The following is a 19,274-nucleotide window of genomic DNA, read 5'->3' as shown; positions in this document are numbered from 1 at the left end:
CTTTGGCCAAGTGTCTACTTTCTGACAACAGATTCTGCGTGACACTGGAGTGTTTGAGCACACCTGGAAGGAGCTGGACCTGTGGCTGGAGCACTTAGATAACACCACGGAAGAGAAAAAGGAAACTGTGATTCAGTTTTTAGAAAGCGTGAGCATTTATTTCCCATCTTTCAGTGTAAAAGGATTCGTGTTCGGAGGATAATTAGCTAAGTTCTTAGAGTACTTAAGCATTTTTCATACACTCATGCCAGAAGGCTTCTCCTCCTGGCCTAGTTCCTAACTCTTGCTGAGACTTCAGAATCTACTGAGTTTTAGACTTTGTAAAATGGGAATGTATTACTATATGTTCTCTCTCATTTCTTTTTTTATTTGTTTCTCCTATTAGAGAAGTCATACAGAAAAATGTAAAAAAAATACATCTCTCATTTTCTTTTGGGAATTTGGTTTTGTGCAAGGGAATAAGGGTAAACTAAAAGTGATGGCACACTAAAAGGAAGTGTTTTTAAAAATCCCACAGAAAGCTAAAAGCACAAACTTCAAAGCAAAATTATTGTTCTTCTTAAGGACTGTGAATTTTTCAGCATTCCTTTTTATTTTGACCTGTGTCATTTTCACTGGTTTTCATTTCATTTGTGACTGTCTAAATGTTTTCCACTTGGATTCTTAATGCACAGAGTTTATTGACGTTGGTGGCAAATCCCTATCCATACACAGACAAAGCCTCTGACTTTGTCCAAGAAGCCAGCACGCTGCAAGCCACAGTGACGAAGCCAGACGCCGATGACGTCAGCATCCCCATCTCCCACATCGATGGTAGGAGCCGCTCGGGGTTTCGAAGAGAGAGCTATGGGGACACGTTGGAAACAGAGAATGAGAGTTGCCTTAGTGTCTTTATGCAAATGCAACAGTCCTGTTTCCCTGCATTGTGACATTGGCCTTTTCTTATTTGTTAATATAACGAGAAAGAAAATAGAACTGATTTCCTGGATTATTTTTATTTGTGCAGTGTTGACTATGTGCCCAGTGGTGGTCTGAGCTCTTCACATCCTCCTGAACAACCCAAAGGGGAAGGCACAGTTATTATCCTCACTTTTAAGACAAGGCAGCTGAGGCACAGCGATGTTGAGTAGCTCCCCCAAACGCACATAGCTAGTAAGAAGCAAAGCCAGGGTCTGTGCTTTCACCCGTACACATTCTGCCTCTCAGATTTGGACTCATTTTCTGCTACCTAGGATAAAGCTCTTGGCATCCTCCACCCCCTCCCTAGAAGTATAGCTTTTACTTTTTCTCTTTTTGCAGATACTGTCCCTCCCCCGGGGGTCATTTGCAGTGGAACTGTTCGGTGGCTTCTGTCTGATCTTGATTCCCCTCTTCTGTCTCAGACGTTCTGGACATGGTGGATGTCCTGGTGGAGGGCAGTGAAGGCTTGGATGAAGAAATTGGGTTCCTGTTGAATGAAGACATGATCCTGCTCACGTTCCCATTCAGCGCCTTGGTCCCGGTGTCCCTGGAAGCCAGGAATAAGTTGCTCCTTGGGGCAGAAAACGAAGCAGGTACCCGGGTAGGGTCGGGGTCTTCTGGCTGCCCCAGGCCGGCTGGGTCCGCATGATTCAGGATTTCCACGGTTTCTGGCAACATTTGCCAACACCCAAGGACCAGGAGCTCAGACCCGCCTGAGTGATAGCTGCCCAGGCCCCAGAAGGCTCGAGGCTGGCGAGGCTGCTGGGAACGTGGTCGTTTGAGGGACGAGCCTGAAGTGGTGCGTTTGCTGGTTGCACGGACACCAGCTGTGGCATCGCTGTTCTCCCGTCAGTGTTTTTCCTCCATGCCTTGACACGTCGTACTTGCTGGGTATCCCCAGGAAGCACTCACCTCGATGACGATGGTGTGACTGGTCAGGAGTCAGGCTGTGCTGCAGTGGCAGGCGAACCCCAGGCCCTCAGTGGTTTCCACGTAAAGGTCTGCTTCTCGACCTGGGCATAGTGCTAATACAGCTCGGGCTGCTCTCCCAGGCAGCTGTCCTCGGGAGGTGGCTCAGCTCCAGGCTGCTCCCATTTTGTACTTCCGCCCTCTCCTCATCTGGCTTCCCAGGCTACTGTAGAAGGGCAAAACGGTGTGGACAGTTCAGCAGAGGGTGTTAGGCCAGGCCTGGAAGGGGCTGCCCTCAGGCATATGGTTCCAACCTAAGTGCCGGATGGCTTGTGGGCCAAGGAAGAGGAAACAGATTGGAGAGCACCTGGTGTGGCCTGGCCCTTGTGACACCTGGCTCCTCTCCAGTACTACTGGGCCTCAGGACCTCAGGTGTGACCTTGTGCTTTTGCTGTCTATTTAAAAAGCGGAGGCCTCCTGCAGTCTGCAGGGGCAGCACCCTCTTCCCAGGGAGTGGCATGCCCCTAAGGAGTTGCCATGGACCTTTCAGGGTCTTGAATATCTGTGGCCTGAGGTGGTGTGGATGAGTCACAGAAGGGGGGGCGCAGCAGACCCCTCCCACATACACTGCATCCCCCTGCAGGAGAGAGCGTCGTGGCATACCTGACGGCGGTGCTGACGGACCTCCTCCACACCCAGAGGGACCCCCTGGCCCTGTGCCTCCTGCTTCAGGCGTATGACAAGCTGGAGCCCGCGTGCCCATCTCGGTGCGCTCAGCTCTGCTGCTTCAGCAGATACTACAGCCTCTGGATCCCGGAGCAAGCCCGGGAGGCCTTGGTGAGCCTTGGCTGCCGCCGTGACCGGGACTCCCACGTGGGGTTTTCCTTAGAGAATCTCGGCGGTTGGGTTTCTTCCCAGGGGCCACAGCTGCATGCGTTTGTAGCCATACAGCTTGCAGAGTGAAGGTTCTTGACCGTCTAGAAACTAAGCTGTATTACTGCTGCTCAGTCAGTTTGACTGAAACACAAAGGACTCAGTGAGGCGGCAGAATTAATTCCCCACTGGCTCCGTAATGATGGTTGGCTAATCTCTGTTATGGCTCAGGACAGTTTGCCGTTTTCATCTTGTGAGTTATCGGTGCCCACTTGTTTCTCAGCCCTCTTCTGCAGACCTTAGCAGTTCCCTTGACTTAGCCATGCTCCGCTGGCCCTTGAAGGCCATCCGGAAGCTCCATTCTGCTCAAATAGGAAAAGTCAAGAGAAAAAAAGAAATGCTTTTTTTGGATTGGACCTACATCCTTGTAATGGGTTGCTAAAGTTCTAGATCCAAGTGTTTACAAGTGCTGGGAGGGACTAGGAATTAACTTTGCTGTGTGCATTTCTGTTCAGTCATTCTATTTTAGCTGCACTTTTAAAAGCTGGCAGTTGGGGACCTCTTTGTTTTGTGATAGTGATAAGGGTTGCTAACGGCGATTGCATTCTTTTTGTTTGCTAGGCTCCAGACTAGTGTCCTACGTTTATTTTAAACCATTTTGTCTTCACGACAACTCTGAAAATTAGGTCAAAGACATTTATTATCCTCATTGGTGGGAATAAGGCAGAGCAGTTCCCACGGCCAGTCACTGGTGGAGTTAGGATTTGGCCCAGGCAGTCTGGCTCCAGAACTGATGCCCTGAACAGTCATTGGTATCTTTCTCGGCGTGATCGGGCATGGGTAGAGTGCCATGATAGCTCTTTGGCAGGATCGTGGGTGTTGGGGTTCAGAGCTGTTCCTCAAGTGCGCTCGAGGTGTGTGTCATCTCTGTTGAGTAAGTTCCCACAGTGGTCCTCTGGGGACCTGCTCAAACACAGATAGTGTGCTCCACCCCCAGTTTCTGATTTGGTAGGTCTGGGGTGGGGCCCAGGAATTTGCATTTCTGGCAAGTTCCCAGGTGATGTGGTCCAGGCACCACGCCTGGGACCACGGGGTTTCAGGACACATAGCTGTGAGTCTCCTTAGCCTTGGGAAATCACATGTTTTTAGTTAAAGTAGCATTGACCAAGTGGGGTGAATATAGAACGCAGCTTGGGAATTACGTTAGGAAAAACAGCCACCTTCAGTTTCAGACATCTGGATTCCAGAACTTGATTCTGTCCTTTGTCTTCCTATGCTCCCACCAAGATATTCTGCCGAGGCTCCTGGGGGATCCTTTAGAAAGCACGTAGCTCACAGAGTGGGTTCCTCTCCAGGGTGTTCTTTCCCACAGTTTCCAATGTCTGTGACCATGATGAGAATTGTATCCCATGAGCTTCCAAAGTGTGTGAACACCTCCCTGATTTTGTGCCTTCATGTCTGTCAGTGTCAACAGGCTCTGGAAAAACTCGTGAGACCGATACTGTGAGAACTTGCTGAAAGGTCACCTGTTTTTTAGTATTAGCGATTACTGTGAGCTGCCCCTTTGCTAGGGATGCCACCTGTGCTGCTCTACTTGGCTGCTTTACTTTTTACCTGTGGTGACGTGTCTTTCTTCCTCTCTGGGGTCTCCCCAAGCCGCTTCAGACATTGGGCAGTGCCGTCCCTCATGCTCCTTCTTCAGACTCCTCCTTCGGCGCCCTGCTGAAGTCGGCCTACGAGAGCGAGGACGCGCTCCTGGACGAGCAGGTGCAGGCACGCCTGCGGGCGGCCATCCCACACCTCCCTCTGCAGCAGGTGCCGCGCTCAGCGAGGCACGTGCTGCTCTACCTCCGGAGCACCGTGGAGAACTTCGGCCAGGTCAGGCTGCTCCCACGGCTCCTGCGGTCCCCACACGTGCCCACGTGCCCACCTCCAGAGAACGCTTTCAGAACAGGGCCCTCCCTGAAGTAAACCAGACCAGCCATCGCCAGGTCTCCCCTCTCTCCATCTGTTTCCTAAATCCATTACTCCAGCCAGTCCTTGTGTAGTTTTCCAACCTGGCTGTGCTTGACAGATTTTTGGTTTAGACTTTGAGATGGTCTATGCCCCTTGTTTTTGTCAGTGTGAACCTTGTGTTTCACCAAGATTTAGGAGGATGATTATGTGTTTGAAAAATGACTTTGAGGTAATTGGTGTTCCACAGACACCCTGTGTGAAGGAGCTGCCATGTTACCTGCCTCCCCTAGTTCTCATTGCCCGGATGATCCTGGACCCTCGGGTAACAGAGGTCTCGGGGATGGTTCATCCCTTCCCCGGCCTGAGCGATCGTGCGGCTCTCGTCCTCACAGCTGGGCAGAAGCGCAGGGCCTCCCCGCCTGCAGCTCTTCCTGGAGCTCCTCAGGGGCCTGGTGGTGCACGGGGAGCAGCTGGATGCCCAGGGCCAGCAGCAGTGCGAGGCCGCCCGGGCCGAAGCCAGCCTCTTCATGGACATGGAGGCCGTGGCCACGCTGGAGTCGGCTGACGACAAGGTACCACCACCCTCCTCCTGTGGGTCTGCGCCTTCTCTCTCCCAGCTAAAAACGTAATGCGGCCATTGTAGAAAAAAAAGAAAATGCAGAGAAATACAGAGAAGACACTGAAAGCTGTCCACAACCCCTCCACCTGGAGAAAAGCACGGGTGGCGTGAGCGGTCGCCTCTCCAGGCCCCCACCTGTGCACATGGCCCTCCCCAAAAGCAGTTTTCCTTTCTGTGGGTGCTGAGGGTGCCTTGAGAAACTTGGAGGGAAGGTTTTCCTTTTACTTAGTTGCAGTCTGTGTTTAGTCAAGGGTGGGCCGCGGTGAGCTCCTCACTGTCAGCAGAGCAGGGGCCCTGAACCAAGAGGGAAGAAAGCCCTTTCTCACCCGCCTTCGTGAAGACGGCTGTTTAACTGGGGCCAGGGCACATCGTTCTCTTGCAGTTTACGTCTGGGTTTGGGAGGGAAATGTGGTCTTCACCTCCCAGTCAAATGGAACTGGATAGCTTCCTTCCTTTGTCTCCAAGTTGCCTCTCTGGGAGGTACCTGATGCTTTCTGAGCACCGTTCAGCCAGTGTGGGCAAAGTGGCCTTGACGTGTGATTGTGCTTGTTTTTATTGCTTGGTTGATTTTAGCTTGGTTGGCTGGTGTGATAGGCTTCTTTCTCCTTCCCTTACGAATAAATTAGAAATCAAATTTCGTCCTGCCCCTGGGGCTGATGTAACTTTGCTACCTAGCTATTGTATCCAGCAAGAGTACTTAGAAACACCAAATCAGATTTTTTTCTAATCCAGCAAAGGATGTGCAGCTGCTTCCTGATCAGTGGTTTAAACTTGGCTGTGCCGGAACTGGTTCCTTTGGGGGTCACTTGAGGCCCAGAATCCTTTTGAAAGGGAGCCCGGATCACCTATGGTTCCAGATCATTGACGTTCATGGAAGTTCAGTCCCTTAGACTCGTGGTCTCTTCTAAGCTACGAGCTTCTCCCCTGATGTTACGAGACACCTGTGACGTACCACGAAGAAGGCCAGTGCTGCTAAGGAGAGAGCAGCGGGCGATTGATTGTGGTCACATCTGGGTGTTGCTGCTCGGCTCCTCTCCTCCACTGGGTGGCTGTGGAGAGCACACCTGCTGCCCAGGGACCTTCTGCAGGCTGCCCCCATCAGCTGTCTGCTGGGCCCTGTGCAGCCCACACCCGGGCCCAGGCCAGCCCCTGTGCTCACAGCCACATGTGGGCAGGAGCTGGGCAATCCAGAGGTTACGTTGCAGTCTGACAAGTCTTGGGGTTGGCTTGGGGCTCTAAACTCCGACTCGAGGACAGGCTGGGTTAGGAAAGCTGCTTTCTGCTCTCTGTCCTCTAACGATGGCAGGTGCTTATGACACAGCTGCTGCAGTGCCTCGCTGTCTCCTTTCAGGTCCTGGAGGAGCTGCTCGTGGCCATCCTCAGGCACCCCACACTGGAGAGCTGGTACCTGGCCCTGGAGCAGCAGGCCCTCCCCCCCCACACCCTCAGCCCCATCCTTGTGAAGCTCCTGGCCGCCCATCTGAGCGCAGGGGTCCTTGAGCTGCTGAGAGCTAGCGCCCCGATCCTCCGGAACACCGGTCAGCTGGGCCTCCTGGCCAGGTACTTGGAGGCCATCACCCAGAGCGTTTTGAGAGAGCTGCGCGCCAGGAAGACAGGCCCGGCCACGCCACCCACAAAGACCCTTCTGCAGCTGGAGGCCCTGCAGGCGCTGCACCCGTACATGGAGGCCGCCCAGCTCCGTGAGGTCACACTGGCCCTGCTGGGCCTGCCCGAGGCCTGCCTGCTAACCCCGCCATCCACCAAGTCCCGCTGGAAGGAGAGGCACCTGAACGCCCTCGGGGAGACCCTGGTCCAGCTGCTGACCAGCGGCCCCCAGGAGCAGTTGCCAAGCGGCGAGCTTCTCTGGTCCTCCGAGTATGTCAGGGGCCTGGGGGCCTTGCTGCCCTCGCTGGCCGTGGAGGAGCTGGAGAGCGTGCTCCTGCACACGCTGCAGAGGGACCCGCTGCTGGCCCCCGCGGTTGGCGTCGACCTGCTCGACCACTGCCTGGCCCGGCGGTCACAAGTGGCCCTCGGCGTCGCCGCCCTGCTCCTCCAGCACAGCTGTACCCACCTGCTGCGCTTTGAGCGCTGGTGCCTGCAGGCCGGCTCCGGGCTCAGCCTCCAGGAGGCCCTCGATGACTACCTCCCCCTCGTCCATGTCTACCTCCAGTGCAGGACGCGGGGACGCTTCACACGCCCCACAGGAGGTAGGAGGAGGGCCGGTGTGGGGCCCCCGGGAATTCCAAGGCAGCGGGGCTAGGGACGGCCCTGCAACTGCGGGTTCTGGGGTGTGGCTTAGTTCCCTTTCCTTTCCGGCCCCCAACCTGGCTCTGAAGATGGAGAAATTCTGACAACACCCCTTCCCCGCCAAGGGCCCGTTAGCTCTGAGTTCCCCCACATGAGCAGTGGAGAGAGGGTGGTGGGCAGTAGCTGGGGCCCTTCGGGGCTGGGTGCGGGCTCAGCCAGGGCTGTGGTGTCCAGCTGAGCGAGTCCTCGGCGCTGAGCTGGCCCCACTTTCCCCACCTTCAGGGCAAGTGTTTGGTCACTTGATACTGAGCGAGGCAGCTTGGGCCCAGCTCCCTCATCTTGTTTTCCCCCTGCTGAGTTTCAGATCTGGGGTGCTTTTTGAGCACCTCAAATGTGTATTAGTTACTTTCTTTTGTACTTCCGAGTGATTTTCCACTGACTGCTTTGCCCTGGTTTTTGCCCAACTCCATCAGTGACAACAGATATTTTTACCAAGTCTCAAACCCTCGGTGGGAGAGAGGTTCTTTATAACCTCTCCTTGCATCTTCCTCCATGCCTGTGAGTTCAGAATGTTGGTTCCCTCAGTCTTACCGTGACCTTAGAGCTCGGGGTCACACCAGGGCCCCATGGGTTGGAGAGTGTTGACAGATGTGATGTGGCCAGAGCGTGCTGGCAAATGCTTAACTACTGGTGCTCAGGAGGCTATTTGTAGCACCTGCCCATTTCCGTGGTACAGATGCTCCTGCCACAGCCAATTTCAACCTGCCAACTTGCCACTCGCTCACAAGATTCCTAAAAACGTAGCAGTCGGCCCTGATGGGCTGGTACATGCCGCCTCCAGCACAGCCTGGCTGCAGCTGCCTCTCCTCTGTGTCTCGGCCCAGTGTCCTCTGCCGTCATTCCTGTCTTGAGGAAGGCCTTGTGGAGGCAGCTGCAGAGCAGGCTTCTCCAAGCCAACAGTCCCCTGAAGTCCGGGCTGCAGCAGGAGATCCTGTCCCAGCTGGTCCCATTTGCAAGAGCCAAGGATCTCGGCGTCCTCATTGACCGTCTGCCCAGCTTGCTTCAGACGCCCAGCGGTCCCCAGAGGTACGAAGGTGCAGATGGCTTGACGGCTCTTCCCCTCTCGTGTCCTCTTTTCTCTTTAGTATTTGTCAAGTAGCACTGAGGGACTGCAATGATGATGTGCCTGTCAATGAGAAGGCAGTGCCTTCAGAACTCTTCCTTCTCGCCGTTCTGACTGGCGTGAGCGCACCACCCCCAAACTGCATCACAGAATGGGGGTGCTACTGGCATCTAGAGGGTGAGGCCAGGGATGCTGCTAAACCTCCTGTAAGGCGCAGAACTGTCTGCTTATTCAACCAAGAATTATCTGATCCAAAATGCCAGCAGTGCTGAGATTGAAAACCCTGCCTTGTTTGCCAGGGCCACTCTGACAAATGCCACCGACTGGGTGGCTTAAACAACAGGCATTTATTTTCTCCCAGTTTGGGAAGCTAGAGATACATCATGAAGGTATCACCAGGCCAGGCTTTGACCTGGAGTCTGGCCAGCTGCCCTTGGGGCTCCTTGCTTGTGGGTACCCCTCTGCCTCCCTTTCGCTCGCCTGTTTCTCGTGGCTACTTCTGACTGTGTCCAGATTTCCTGTCTTCACTAGGCTTCTAGAACCATGGCCTGAGGCCCACTCTAATTGAATTTGGCCTCATCCTAAAAGGATCTCTGAAAATGCTATTCACAGATGAGTCCTGAACAGGTGATAGCTTCTTTAAAGATCCTATTGACAAATGAGTTTATACCTGCAGAAACATGGATTTGAAATGTCTTTTGTGGGGTACGTGATTCAACCCCCAAACCTACCTCAGGCAGTCTGGACACACCCACCTTTTTTGGTATGCCAGTATTGTTTTCCTGCTCAGAAGACTTCTGTTACATCTTTGATACTTGAGTGCGAGATGGGCAGTGTGGAGAGTAGGGCCTGGGCCAGGGGCTCCCCGTGACCACTGGAGGATTCTCTTGCACATAGAGCTAGCAGTGTTTAAGCCATCCCCTCTAACCACGTGACTTCTGTCTTTTGCCGCAGTTGGATTGTGGCCGACTCTATCTCGGCAGTCCTGGAAGGGTCGGGAGAGGAGCTGCGAGCCTGGAGAAGAGCGCTTCTGCAGTCTTGTGTGAAATGGCTGGTCGTGTCTTTCAGCGGTGACCAGCAAGCTGATGACAAGACTCGAGACCAGGAGAAGCAAATGCTGCTGAGATTAGATGAGCTGTTGGTAGGCGTCTTTTCCTTTCTGAGACATCATGGTTAAGTTTCAGGGTAAAGCCTGAGCTAGGCCAAAGCTTTATAGGCACATCTCAAGCCAGGCAGTATGAACGTGACCCTGTGGGAAGCCAGAGGTGCCAAGTGAAGGAAGCAGAGTGGCAGGTCTAGGGAAACCCTGAATCTGTGGGCCATCTTTGGTCAGGAATGGGTGCTGGATCTTGTCTAATGCTTTTTCCTGTGTCTTTGGAAATGATCATGACTTTGCTTTTATAGCCTGTTAATTAGGTGAATAATATTCATTGATTTATGAATGTTTAACCAACTTTGCCTTTTTGGTATAAACCCACTTGGTCATGAGACCTTCTTTTAATACATTGTTGGATTCAATATACCAATATTTTCTTTAAAATTTTCAAATCTGTATTATGAGGGATAATGAATTGTAATTTTATTTTCTATAATCTGTGGTTTGGGGATCAGGGTAATGCTGGTCTCAGAATAAGTGGGAACAGTTTGTGTAATCAGTATTATTTCTTCTTTACCTGTTTGGTAGAATTCATGTGTGAAGTCACCTGGGCCTGGAGCTTTTTCTTTTTGAGGAGGCCTGTACATGTTCAATTTATTTAATAAATATGGGACTATTCAAGTTATCTCTTTCTTTTTGAGACCTCAGGGAATTGATCCATTTCATCTAAGTTGTTGAATTTATTAGCCTGGGGTTGTTCATAGTATTCCCCTATTATCCTTTTAATATTTATCAAATATGTAGTGATGTCACCTTTCTCACTCCCGACAGTAGTAATTTGTGTCTTCTCTTTTTCCTAATCAGTCTGACTAAAGGTTTATCAATTTTATAAATCTTCATAAAGAACCAGCTTTTGGTTTCATTGCTTTTCTCTATTGTTTGTGTTTTCTTCCTTGATTCTTCTGCTATCTTCAGACTTAATTTGTTGTGCGCTCAACCACTGAGCCACATTGGCTCCCCTGAGTTGGGTTTTTATTTGTTTGTTTTTGTTTTTAGGAGGCACCAGGGACCAAACTCGGGACCTCCCACGTTGGAAGCAGGTGCTCTGCCTCTTGAGCCACATATGCTCCCCGTTTTGCCCATTTTTTTAATTGGGTAGTTTGTCTTTTTATTGTTGAATTGTAGCATCTTATTATATATCATGGTTGGTAAATCCTTACCAGGTTTCCAAATATTTTCTTCCATTGAGTCGGCTGCTTTTTCACTGTTTTGACAAAGTTCTGTGAGGTGCAAAAGAGCTTAATTTTGAGGAGATCCCAATAATCATTTTTTGTTGTTGTTGCTTGTTCTTTGGGTATAAGGTCCAAGAAACCACAACCTACCACAAGATCTTGAAGATATTTCTCTATATTTTCTTCTAGTAGTTTTATGGTCCTGGCTTTTATATTTAGGTATGTAATCCATTATGAGTTATCTATAGGGAGTGAGATAGGGGTCTTCTTTCAATCTTTGGTTATGGGTATCCGGTTCTCCCAGGACCATTTGTTAAAGAGGCTGTTTTGTCCCTTTAACATGGACTTGGTAGGTTTGTCAAAAACCAGTTGGCTGTAGAGGTGAGGGTTTAATTCTGGGTTCTCAGTTCTGTTCATTGTGCATCTATGTGTTGGTCTTTGCCATTTGTTTTCTGATCATGCTGTTTTGACCACTGTAGCTTTATAGTATGTTTCAAGGTCAGGCAGTGAAATTCCTCCCACATTGCTCTTCTTTTTTAGGATGCTTTTTGGGTGTACTTTCCTTTCCAAATAAATTTACTAATTGCCTTTTCTATTTCCTGTTGTTCAATGTCTGTTCCTTTTTGATCTTCTATCAAGTTTTCTATATAATGATATGAGTGGTGTGTTAAAGTCTTTTAACTATTTTTGTAGAGATGTCCCTTTCTCCCTTCAGTTTTGCCAGAGTTTGCCTCATGTATTTTGGGGTACTCTGGTTAGGTGCATAGATATTTATGACTGTTATTTCTTCCTGGTGGATTGTTCCTTTTAGTAATATATAATGGCCATCTATATCCTTATACCTTTTTTTTGCATTTAAAATCTGTTTTGTCTTATATTAGTATGGCTATTCCTGCTCTTTTTTGGTTACTGTGTTCGTTGAGAATCTTTTTCCAGCCTTTCACTTTCACCTGGTTTGTATCCCTGGATCTAAGGTGAGTCTCCTGTACATATCATATGGATGGCTCATGTTTTATTTTATCCGATCTCTCAGCCTGTAACTTTTGATTGGGGAGTTTAATCCATTCACCTTCAGTGGTATTACTGTAAATGCATTATTTACTTCCACCATTTTATTCTTTAGTTTTCATGTCATGTCTTATTTTCCTTTGTCTTTCTACTCTTTTGATTATCCTTTCTGCTATTCTTTCTTCTACGCTCTTCTCCAAATGTCCCTCTTCTGAACTTTTATTTTGGGCTGTAAAGCTCCCTTTAATACTTCCTGCAAAGACAGATTCTTTTTTACAAACTCTCTTAATTTCTGTGTATTTGTGAATATTTTAAACTCACCTTCATATTTGAAGGACAGTTTTGCTGGTAAAGAATTCTTGGCTCTTTCAGTATCATGATTATATCATAGCACTGTCTTCTCATTTCCATGGTTTCTGATGAGAAAACTGTACTAAGTCTTACTGGGCATCCCTTGTATATGATGGTTTGCTTCTCCCTTGCTGCTCACAGAATTTTCTGTCTTTGATATTTGAGTTTCTGAATAGTAGTGTCTTGGAGTAGGTCTGTTTGGATTTATTCTGATTGGGGTACACTTCTTGAACACATAGGTTCATTTATTTCATGAGAGTTGGGATGTTTTCAGCCGTTATTCTCAAATACTCTTTCTGCACCTTTCCCTTCTCCTTCTGGAACTCCCATGAAACATGTGTTGTTGTGTTTTGTGTTACCATTCAACTCCCTGAGCTCCTGCTCAATTTTTTCTAGTATTTCCTCTGTTCTCTGTCTTGTATTTCAGCTGTTCTGTCTTCTGTGTCACTTATTCATTCTTCTTTCATTTTAAGTCTGCTGTTGTATGCCTCTAATGTGTTTTTTATCTGACCTATTGTGGTTTTTTTCCCCATGAGTTCTGTTATTTTTCTATTCAGGTTTTCAAATTCTTCTTTGTGCCCTCTCAGTGTCTTCTTGATGTCCTTTATTTCTTTAGCCATGTTATCTTTCAACTCATTAATTTCATTTCTGAAATTTGTATTATTTTCATTGATTAGTTGTCTCAAATCATGTGTCTCATCTGGGGCTTTGGTATGTTTCTTTGCTTAAGCCATTTTTTTACATTTTCTTAGTATGGCTTATAATTTTTTGCAGCTGCTTAGGTAGCTGATTATGATATTGAGTTTACTCTGATGCTTAATTTCTCTCTCTTTTGTATGGTTTAGTGGCAGGAGGTTGTGTGTTACTGCTATTCTTTGATTCTTGGTTCAACCTGATTTAGGTCTTTAGGATTTTTCATGTTTGTTGCTCAAATCTGGGCCATGAACCCCCATAATGGGTTGCAAACCTGCTTCCAGGGGCTTTGGGGAGGGAGACTGTAAAGGCCGGAAAAAGCCTCTCTTACTATTTACTTTTAATTTCCTCACATGCATTTCCTAGTGCAGCAGATGGCACTCTTCAGCAGCCCTCTCAGTTTAAAGCCTGGTAGGAGCATGCTCACTTTAACACTGACCACAGCACTGTGACAGAGGATCCTGCCTGGAGGCTAAGAGCCTTGCAATTCAAACTTTCTCAGAGGCTGTTCTCCAACCTTTGGTGGCAGCTTCCTCTCTTTTCCCAGGTAGGAAATAATTCCACTCCTCTCGTGTCCTCAAAAACCAGTCCCAGTCAGTAAGCAGGGCCATTGAGAGAATTGGATCTCTTAAATCCTGTGTCAGCTCTCAGGGCAAACAATGGCACATCCTCACCTCTCACCTGGCCTAGAAGAGCTGTTGGGACACAGCAGACCAAATTTGTTGGCCAAAAGCTGAAACAGCCTTAGGCTGTGTCCCTTCTCCCATTTTCTGGGAAGGTGGATACTTGCAGCACCCTCTGTTTGTAGCTCCCAGCTCAGCCCTAGGCCAGAGAATTCAAAATTGTCTGCTTGTAGGGTGGGGAATGGGTGCCTGCAGCTGCAGCTTCCACTCACAGTCTGTGGAGATTTTTTCTCTGTGCTCCTCTCTTCTGGGTTGTATCCTGCTTTCCCCTGGTGTCCTAAACCATAGAACATTTTTTTCCATGTGTTTTCTGCTTTTCCTCTTAACTATTTTTCTGGGAGAGAAGAGAATCTTGTATCTTTCTATTCTGCCATCTTCCCAGAAGTTCCTATGAAAAACTTTTAATATCATTTTTGGTTTCATCTTTGTTCCATTAGTTATTTGTAAGTGTATTAATTTTCAATTATTTGGAGATTTTTCCAGATATCTTTTTGTTGATTTCTAAGTTAATTTCATCATAGAGAATAAACTGCATGACTTGAATCCTTTTACATTTCCTGTGACTTAATTTATGGAAAAAAAATGTTATTTGGCTAATATTACTGGTACATTTAGAAACAATATGTTTTCTGCTGGTTTGGACATGGAATATTCTGAAGTTTTTCATTCATTCAAGTTGGTAATGATGTTAAAGTCATGATATTTACAGATTTTCTGTCTGCTAATTATATCAATTATCAAGAGAAAGATGTTGATATCTCTAACTATAGTAATGGATTTGTCCATTTCTACTTGCAGTTCTATCAGTTTTTACCTCATGTATTTTGAAACTCTGTTACTAGGTGCATATGTGTTAAGGTATCATTTCACTCTTATTAAATTTATTCCTGTCTCATCTTGAAGTGACCATCTTTATCCTTACTCATATTCTTTGCTCTCAGATCTACTTTAGCCAGTCCAGCTTTCTTTTGATTAGTAGAAATATGAAATATCTTTTCCCATGTTTTAAAAACTTCAACCAGTTTTGTTTTTTTAGGTACTAAGCTGGGGATTGAACCCAGGACTTCATATGTAGGAAGCCAGCACTCAACTACTGAGCCATAACGGCTCCCCTGAGTTGGTTTTTTCATTTGTTTGCTTGTTGCTTATTTGTTTGTTTGTTTGTTTGCTTTGGGAAGGCACCAGGGACCAAACCTGGGCTCTCCCATGTGGAAAGCAGGTGTTCAACCACTTGAGCCACATCCACTCCCCGCCAGTTTTTATCTTATTTTAAAGTACAATTTTGTGAGTGGTATGTAGTTAGGTCTTTTTCATCCAGTCAATTTGTCTGTCTTATTTAATAAATAAGAAGTCAAATCTTTCACATTTACCCCATTTCCTGTGCTCATGATTCCCTCTGCCTTTAGGACTTCATTTAACGTTTCTTATAGTACAGGTTTGCTGGTGATGAATTCTTTCAATTTGTGTGTATCTAGAAAATGGTTACTTTGCCTTTATTATTGAATACTGTTTTCACTGGGTATAAAAAAGGTTGGGTTTTCTCTCTCTTCCAGCCTTAGAAAGCTGTTGCTCTCCTGTATCCTGGCTTGCATTGCTTCCCTCTGCTATTATTCTTGTCTTTGTTCCTCTGTACCTTCTGGGTCTTTTTTTCTGGCCACATTTAGGATTTTTTTCCTTTATGTAGTGTTAAGCAGTTGGATTATGATGTGGCTTGGTGTAGTTTTCTTCAAGCTTCTTGTACTTAGAGTTCGTTGGGCTTCTTGGCTCTGCAGGGCTCATAAAACTTGGAAATTTCTTGGTTGTTATTTTGGTCCATTATTTCCTTTTATTGAAGTATCCCGTCATTTTTTAAAACAAATCAATTTTATTGATACTACATATTAATAAAGCATACAATCCATGGAAAATGTACAATCAGTGGTATTTGGTATAATCACATAGTGCATTCATCACTGCAATCATTATTAGAGACTTTTCATTATTTCAATAATAATAGTAAACAAAAAATAGACAAAAAATTCATCGCCTCTAAATCTCTCTGTACTTTCTCTTTTGTGCATAGCTGCTGTTTCTGGCTATTCTTTCATTCTGTCTTTTTTTTTAATGTTATATTTTTGTACAGAAATAATTAACATCCTAAAAGCCAGTGCCTTCCTCAGTGAATGTTGTAAAATTGCATTAAAAGTTTTAGAGTTGACTTGGCTTTAAACTCTGAACCCAGGTAATCTCAGGAAAATAACCCAGGGTGAAAGTTAACCTGTGTGTGTTATATACCTTCATAGGTTATAGATCAAGCAGCATACCTCACTTGTCTGAACACTCTACAGCCTATACTTCCAGGCTTAATCAGTGCATGTTAGAAGTTTGAGAGTTTAAGGTACATAGGAACCCAAACATCAGGGAACTGAGAGAAAGGAAGAATGTGCCCGTGATCTGAAGACAGCCGAGCTACAGAAGAGGGCTTTCCAGCTGTCGATTCACCGAGAATGTGTCTGCCTGGTGTCAATGTCATCCCCTCCTCCCAGCAGGTTGACTTGACTATTAAGTGACAGGCCATGCATTTTTAGGGATTTGTGTTCTCAAGGCCTGCTTCCCTCTTTACCCCCTTTTCTTTTAATTGAGGTATGATTTACATACAGGCCTTCAGTGTATAGTGTAACTGGTGTTGAAAAATGCATATACCTAGTTTCCCCACATTCTTACCCAAGAATATTCTCATTGTCCCAGAAAATTCCATTATGCCTCTTCCTTCGACTGTGCTTCTGACTCTTACCACCATTTGATTGGTTTTGCCTGGTGTAGACCTTCATATACAGGGCATCATACAGTATAATCATACAGTATATTAATATGTGCCTTCCCAGTACAAGTGTGGATTGTCCTTTTGGAGATGTGTGTGTGTGTGTCATAAGACTCAGTGTGTCTAACTTCTGTATAAATGGGATCATATGTTCCATGCTATGTATAGCCTGGTGTGCTCATTGTGTGCCTCCACTGGCCTTGCCAGTACGACCACCCCCCCAGGTAGATTTCCTGTGATGCTTATAAGTAGTTGTACAAGCTGGACCACATGCGCTTTTCAGTGCTACCATAAAGACCTCTGTGGTGCACAGCTTACATCGCACATCTTTGCACACTTAATCAGTTATCCCCTTCGGGTGAATTCCTGAAAGAAGAATTGCTGGGGCAAAAAGAATATGTACCTAAAAGTGGTAAGTAGGAGGTGTGACTCAGATAGGGGATCCAGCTGTTCCTGGGATTTCCATCATAATCTGGCACTGGGGCCTCCCTCTCCACTGCATGCCATTCTCGTGGTGGCAGCAGCCTAAGCACACACTGCCCTGAGCTGGTTTCTCTGTCCTCACCTGTGACCTCCCCATTTAACAGACTCTAAATGTGATCCATCCAGAACTCTAAGACCTGGGCACTGGGTCAAGGTTTCTGTGCTAGCAGTTGTGGGGGTTTATTTACTATTTAATAAAAAGCTAATTGCAAATCAGGCAAAGGAAAAAAGAACAGGACTGACTACTCTGGGAATTTCCTTTTGCCCATTTGTTGGTCATGGCTATACTCGTAAAACGTTGGTGCTACTGGTAGAATAAAGCAATTAAAAAGCGAAGTGGAAAACCAACAGTACGCTTTTGTGTATTGTTGGGGTAAACTATTTTGTAGTGGTGCTAATTTTCATTCCATATTCTGCATTTTAGTTTTTGCTCTAAGGTGGCCTGTCTTGGTCCTGCTCTGTGCCCTGTTTGAGCTCCCACCTGTTGGTCATGATTGCATGCAGAGCTCTCAACACAGTGACACTGAGTAGAATCACAAACCTTAGGACAGGAAGGCTCATCACAGCTTCCCCTTTTCAACTCTGATGTTGTGTTTTACAGGCAGGAATCTGGCCCAAGAGGCAGGCACCTTCCTGGAAGTTACCTAGCTGGGGTGTGGCTATTTTTTAAATCACTGGAGATGTTTCATTTATGTTTTTCACTTATTTTATTCATAGCATTCACTTAATGAAGTTGATCCTGCTGATTGGCAGAGATTCGTAAAAACTGGACTCAAGTAAGTTGATTTTATTTCAGTAAAGATGTGAAAGTTGATAACTCAGAGCCAGTTTGATAGTTTGTTATTAGCCTAACACCAGAGCAGGTGTGGGCCTGTTTTAGAGACTGAAGGTGTGGGTTGTCAGAGGTTAAAGGATGTGATTATGGACAGGTAGTGTGCGTCTGACCATGGTAAGAGAAGGAGCCTTTAACAAAAGAAACATTTTTAAAATACAGAAGTTTGCAGAGAATGCTATAGCAGCATTCAGATTTACTAAACACTAACAATTTTTTTAATTTGTCCTAATTAATTTTTTCCTCCTTTGCTGAAAGTTGAGCTTTGTCTTGCCCCTTAGTATTATCATGTCTCTAAACAATAAATAATGCTGTTTAGTGTTTAACATTTTACACAGATGTCTCATACATACATACATACATACATATATATACATATATATATATATATGTTTTTTCACTTAAATGTTTTCAGTTTGTCCATTTTGGTAAGGTAGATCTGTATCATTAATTTTTCCTGCTGTAGAATGTTCCTTCTTATGATTATACCATGGTTTATTTAATTAGTCCCCATTAGTGGGTATCTCTCCTTCCTCCCTCCCTTTCTCCCTCCCTTCCTCCCTCCACAGTCTTCCAGGTACTTGTCTCTTGGTGCACACATGAAAGAGTTTCTTGAGGTGGGGACTTTCTGGCTGTTAGTGTGGATGCAACTTCAGTTTACTAGGTGTTCAAATTGCTTTCCAAAGTCATTGAGCTAATCTGCACTCCCAGCAGGGTACAAGAGTTCAGTTTTCCTTCACATCCTCTCTTAGCATCTGATATGATTAGACTCCAGGTTTTGTCAATTAGATAGTCATGAAATGATGTTTCATTATGACTTTGCTTATGATTTCTCTAGTTATTTGCATACCTGAACACAGGGAAAAATACCTTATACAAGAGGAGAGAAAATGGAGAAGGTGGGTCCAGGTTATGGACAGCTGTAGATTATCATTATGGAACATGGACATTTCTTCCAGGCTTTGGTTAATTTGTATTTCTAGAAATGCCCACTGAATGCTAAGTGGTTTTTAACATAACTCACTTGGGACTGAAAAGCTCATTTTTTCTAGAGCATGATGCTTTCGCGCCCTTGGTGGGTTGAGGGGATTTACCGCATAGAAAGCACAGGCTCCTGAATCATGTGATGGGAAGTTCTGAGCAGCAGAAAGGAAGGAAGGAGGGGGGCAGTGGTAAGAAACGTGCGAGGTGGGCCGGCAGGCTGTGTCGCCTTCACACAGCCTCGGCTATTCTGCTGCCTCTTGGCATTTCAGCTAAGTGGGAAGTTAGTTTGGTGTTCTCATTATCAAGAAAATGAACACACTGCACCCCTCCCTGGTTTCAGGGAGTGCTCCCTGTGCTGGGTAGAGGGTAGGTGTGTTTCACAACCAATGGCATGCAGTGCTAAGGGCGCGATCTAGATGACAAGT

At 46.6% G+C, this 19,274-nt stretch overlaps 1 protein-coding gene across 3 annotated transcripts in view; it reads left to right on the top strand.

The window, feature by feature from the left end:
* URB1 (URB1 ribosome biogenesis homolog) overlaps positions 1-19,274 on the top strand; it is an 84,444-nt gene that overhangs the window by 28,224 nt on the left and 36,946 nt on the right. For all 3 annotated transcript variants that reach the window (XR_011648697.1, XM_071214919.1, XM_058296158.2), the window contains exons 16-25: positions 32-148; positions 675-813; positions 1,383-1,553; positions 2,513-2,706; positions 4,399-4,620; positions 5,091-5,270; positions 6,669-7,524; positions 8,449-8,650; positions 9,642-9,828; positions 17,751-17,809. Coding sequence is in view for 2 of the 3 variants with exons in the window: in XM_071214919.1 (XP_071071020.1) it covers positions 32-148; positions 675-813; positions 1,383-1,553; positions 2,513-2,706; positions 4,399-4,620; positions 5,091-5,270; positions 6,669-7,524; positions 8,449-8,650; positions 9,642-9,828; positions 17,751-17,809 (2,327 nt within the window). In the remaining variant the exon portion in view is untranslated. The remainder of the gene's footprint in view (positions 1-31; positions 149-674; positions 814-1,382; positions 1,554-2,512; positions 2,707-4,398; positions 4,621-5,090; positions 5,271-6,668; positions 7,525-8,448; positions 8,651-9,641; positions 9,829-17,750; positions 17,810-19,274) is intronic.

This window comes from Dasypus novemcinctus, chromosome 4, assembly GCF_030445035.2.
Source record: "Dasypus novemcinctus isolate mDasNov1 chromosome 4, mDasNov1.1.hap2, whole genome shotgun sequence".
In the NCBI taxonomy this organism is placed as follows: domain Eukaryota; kingdom Metazoa; phylum Chordata; class Mammalia; order Cingulata; family Dasypodidae; genus Dasypus; species Dasypus novemcinctus.
Note: the sequence above shows the minus strand (reverse complement) of the source record. Positions and strands in the feature narration are given on the sequence as shown.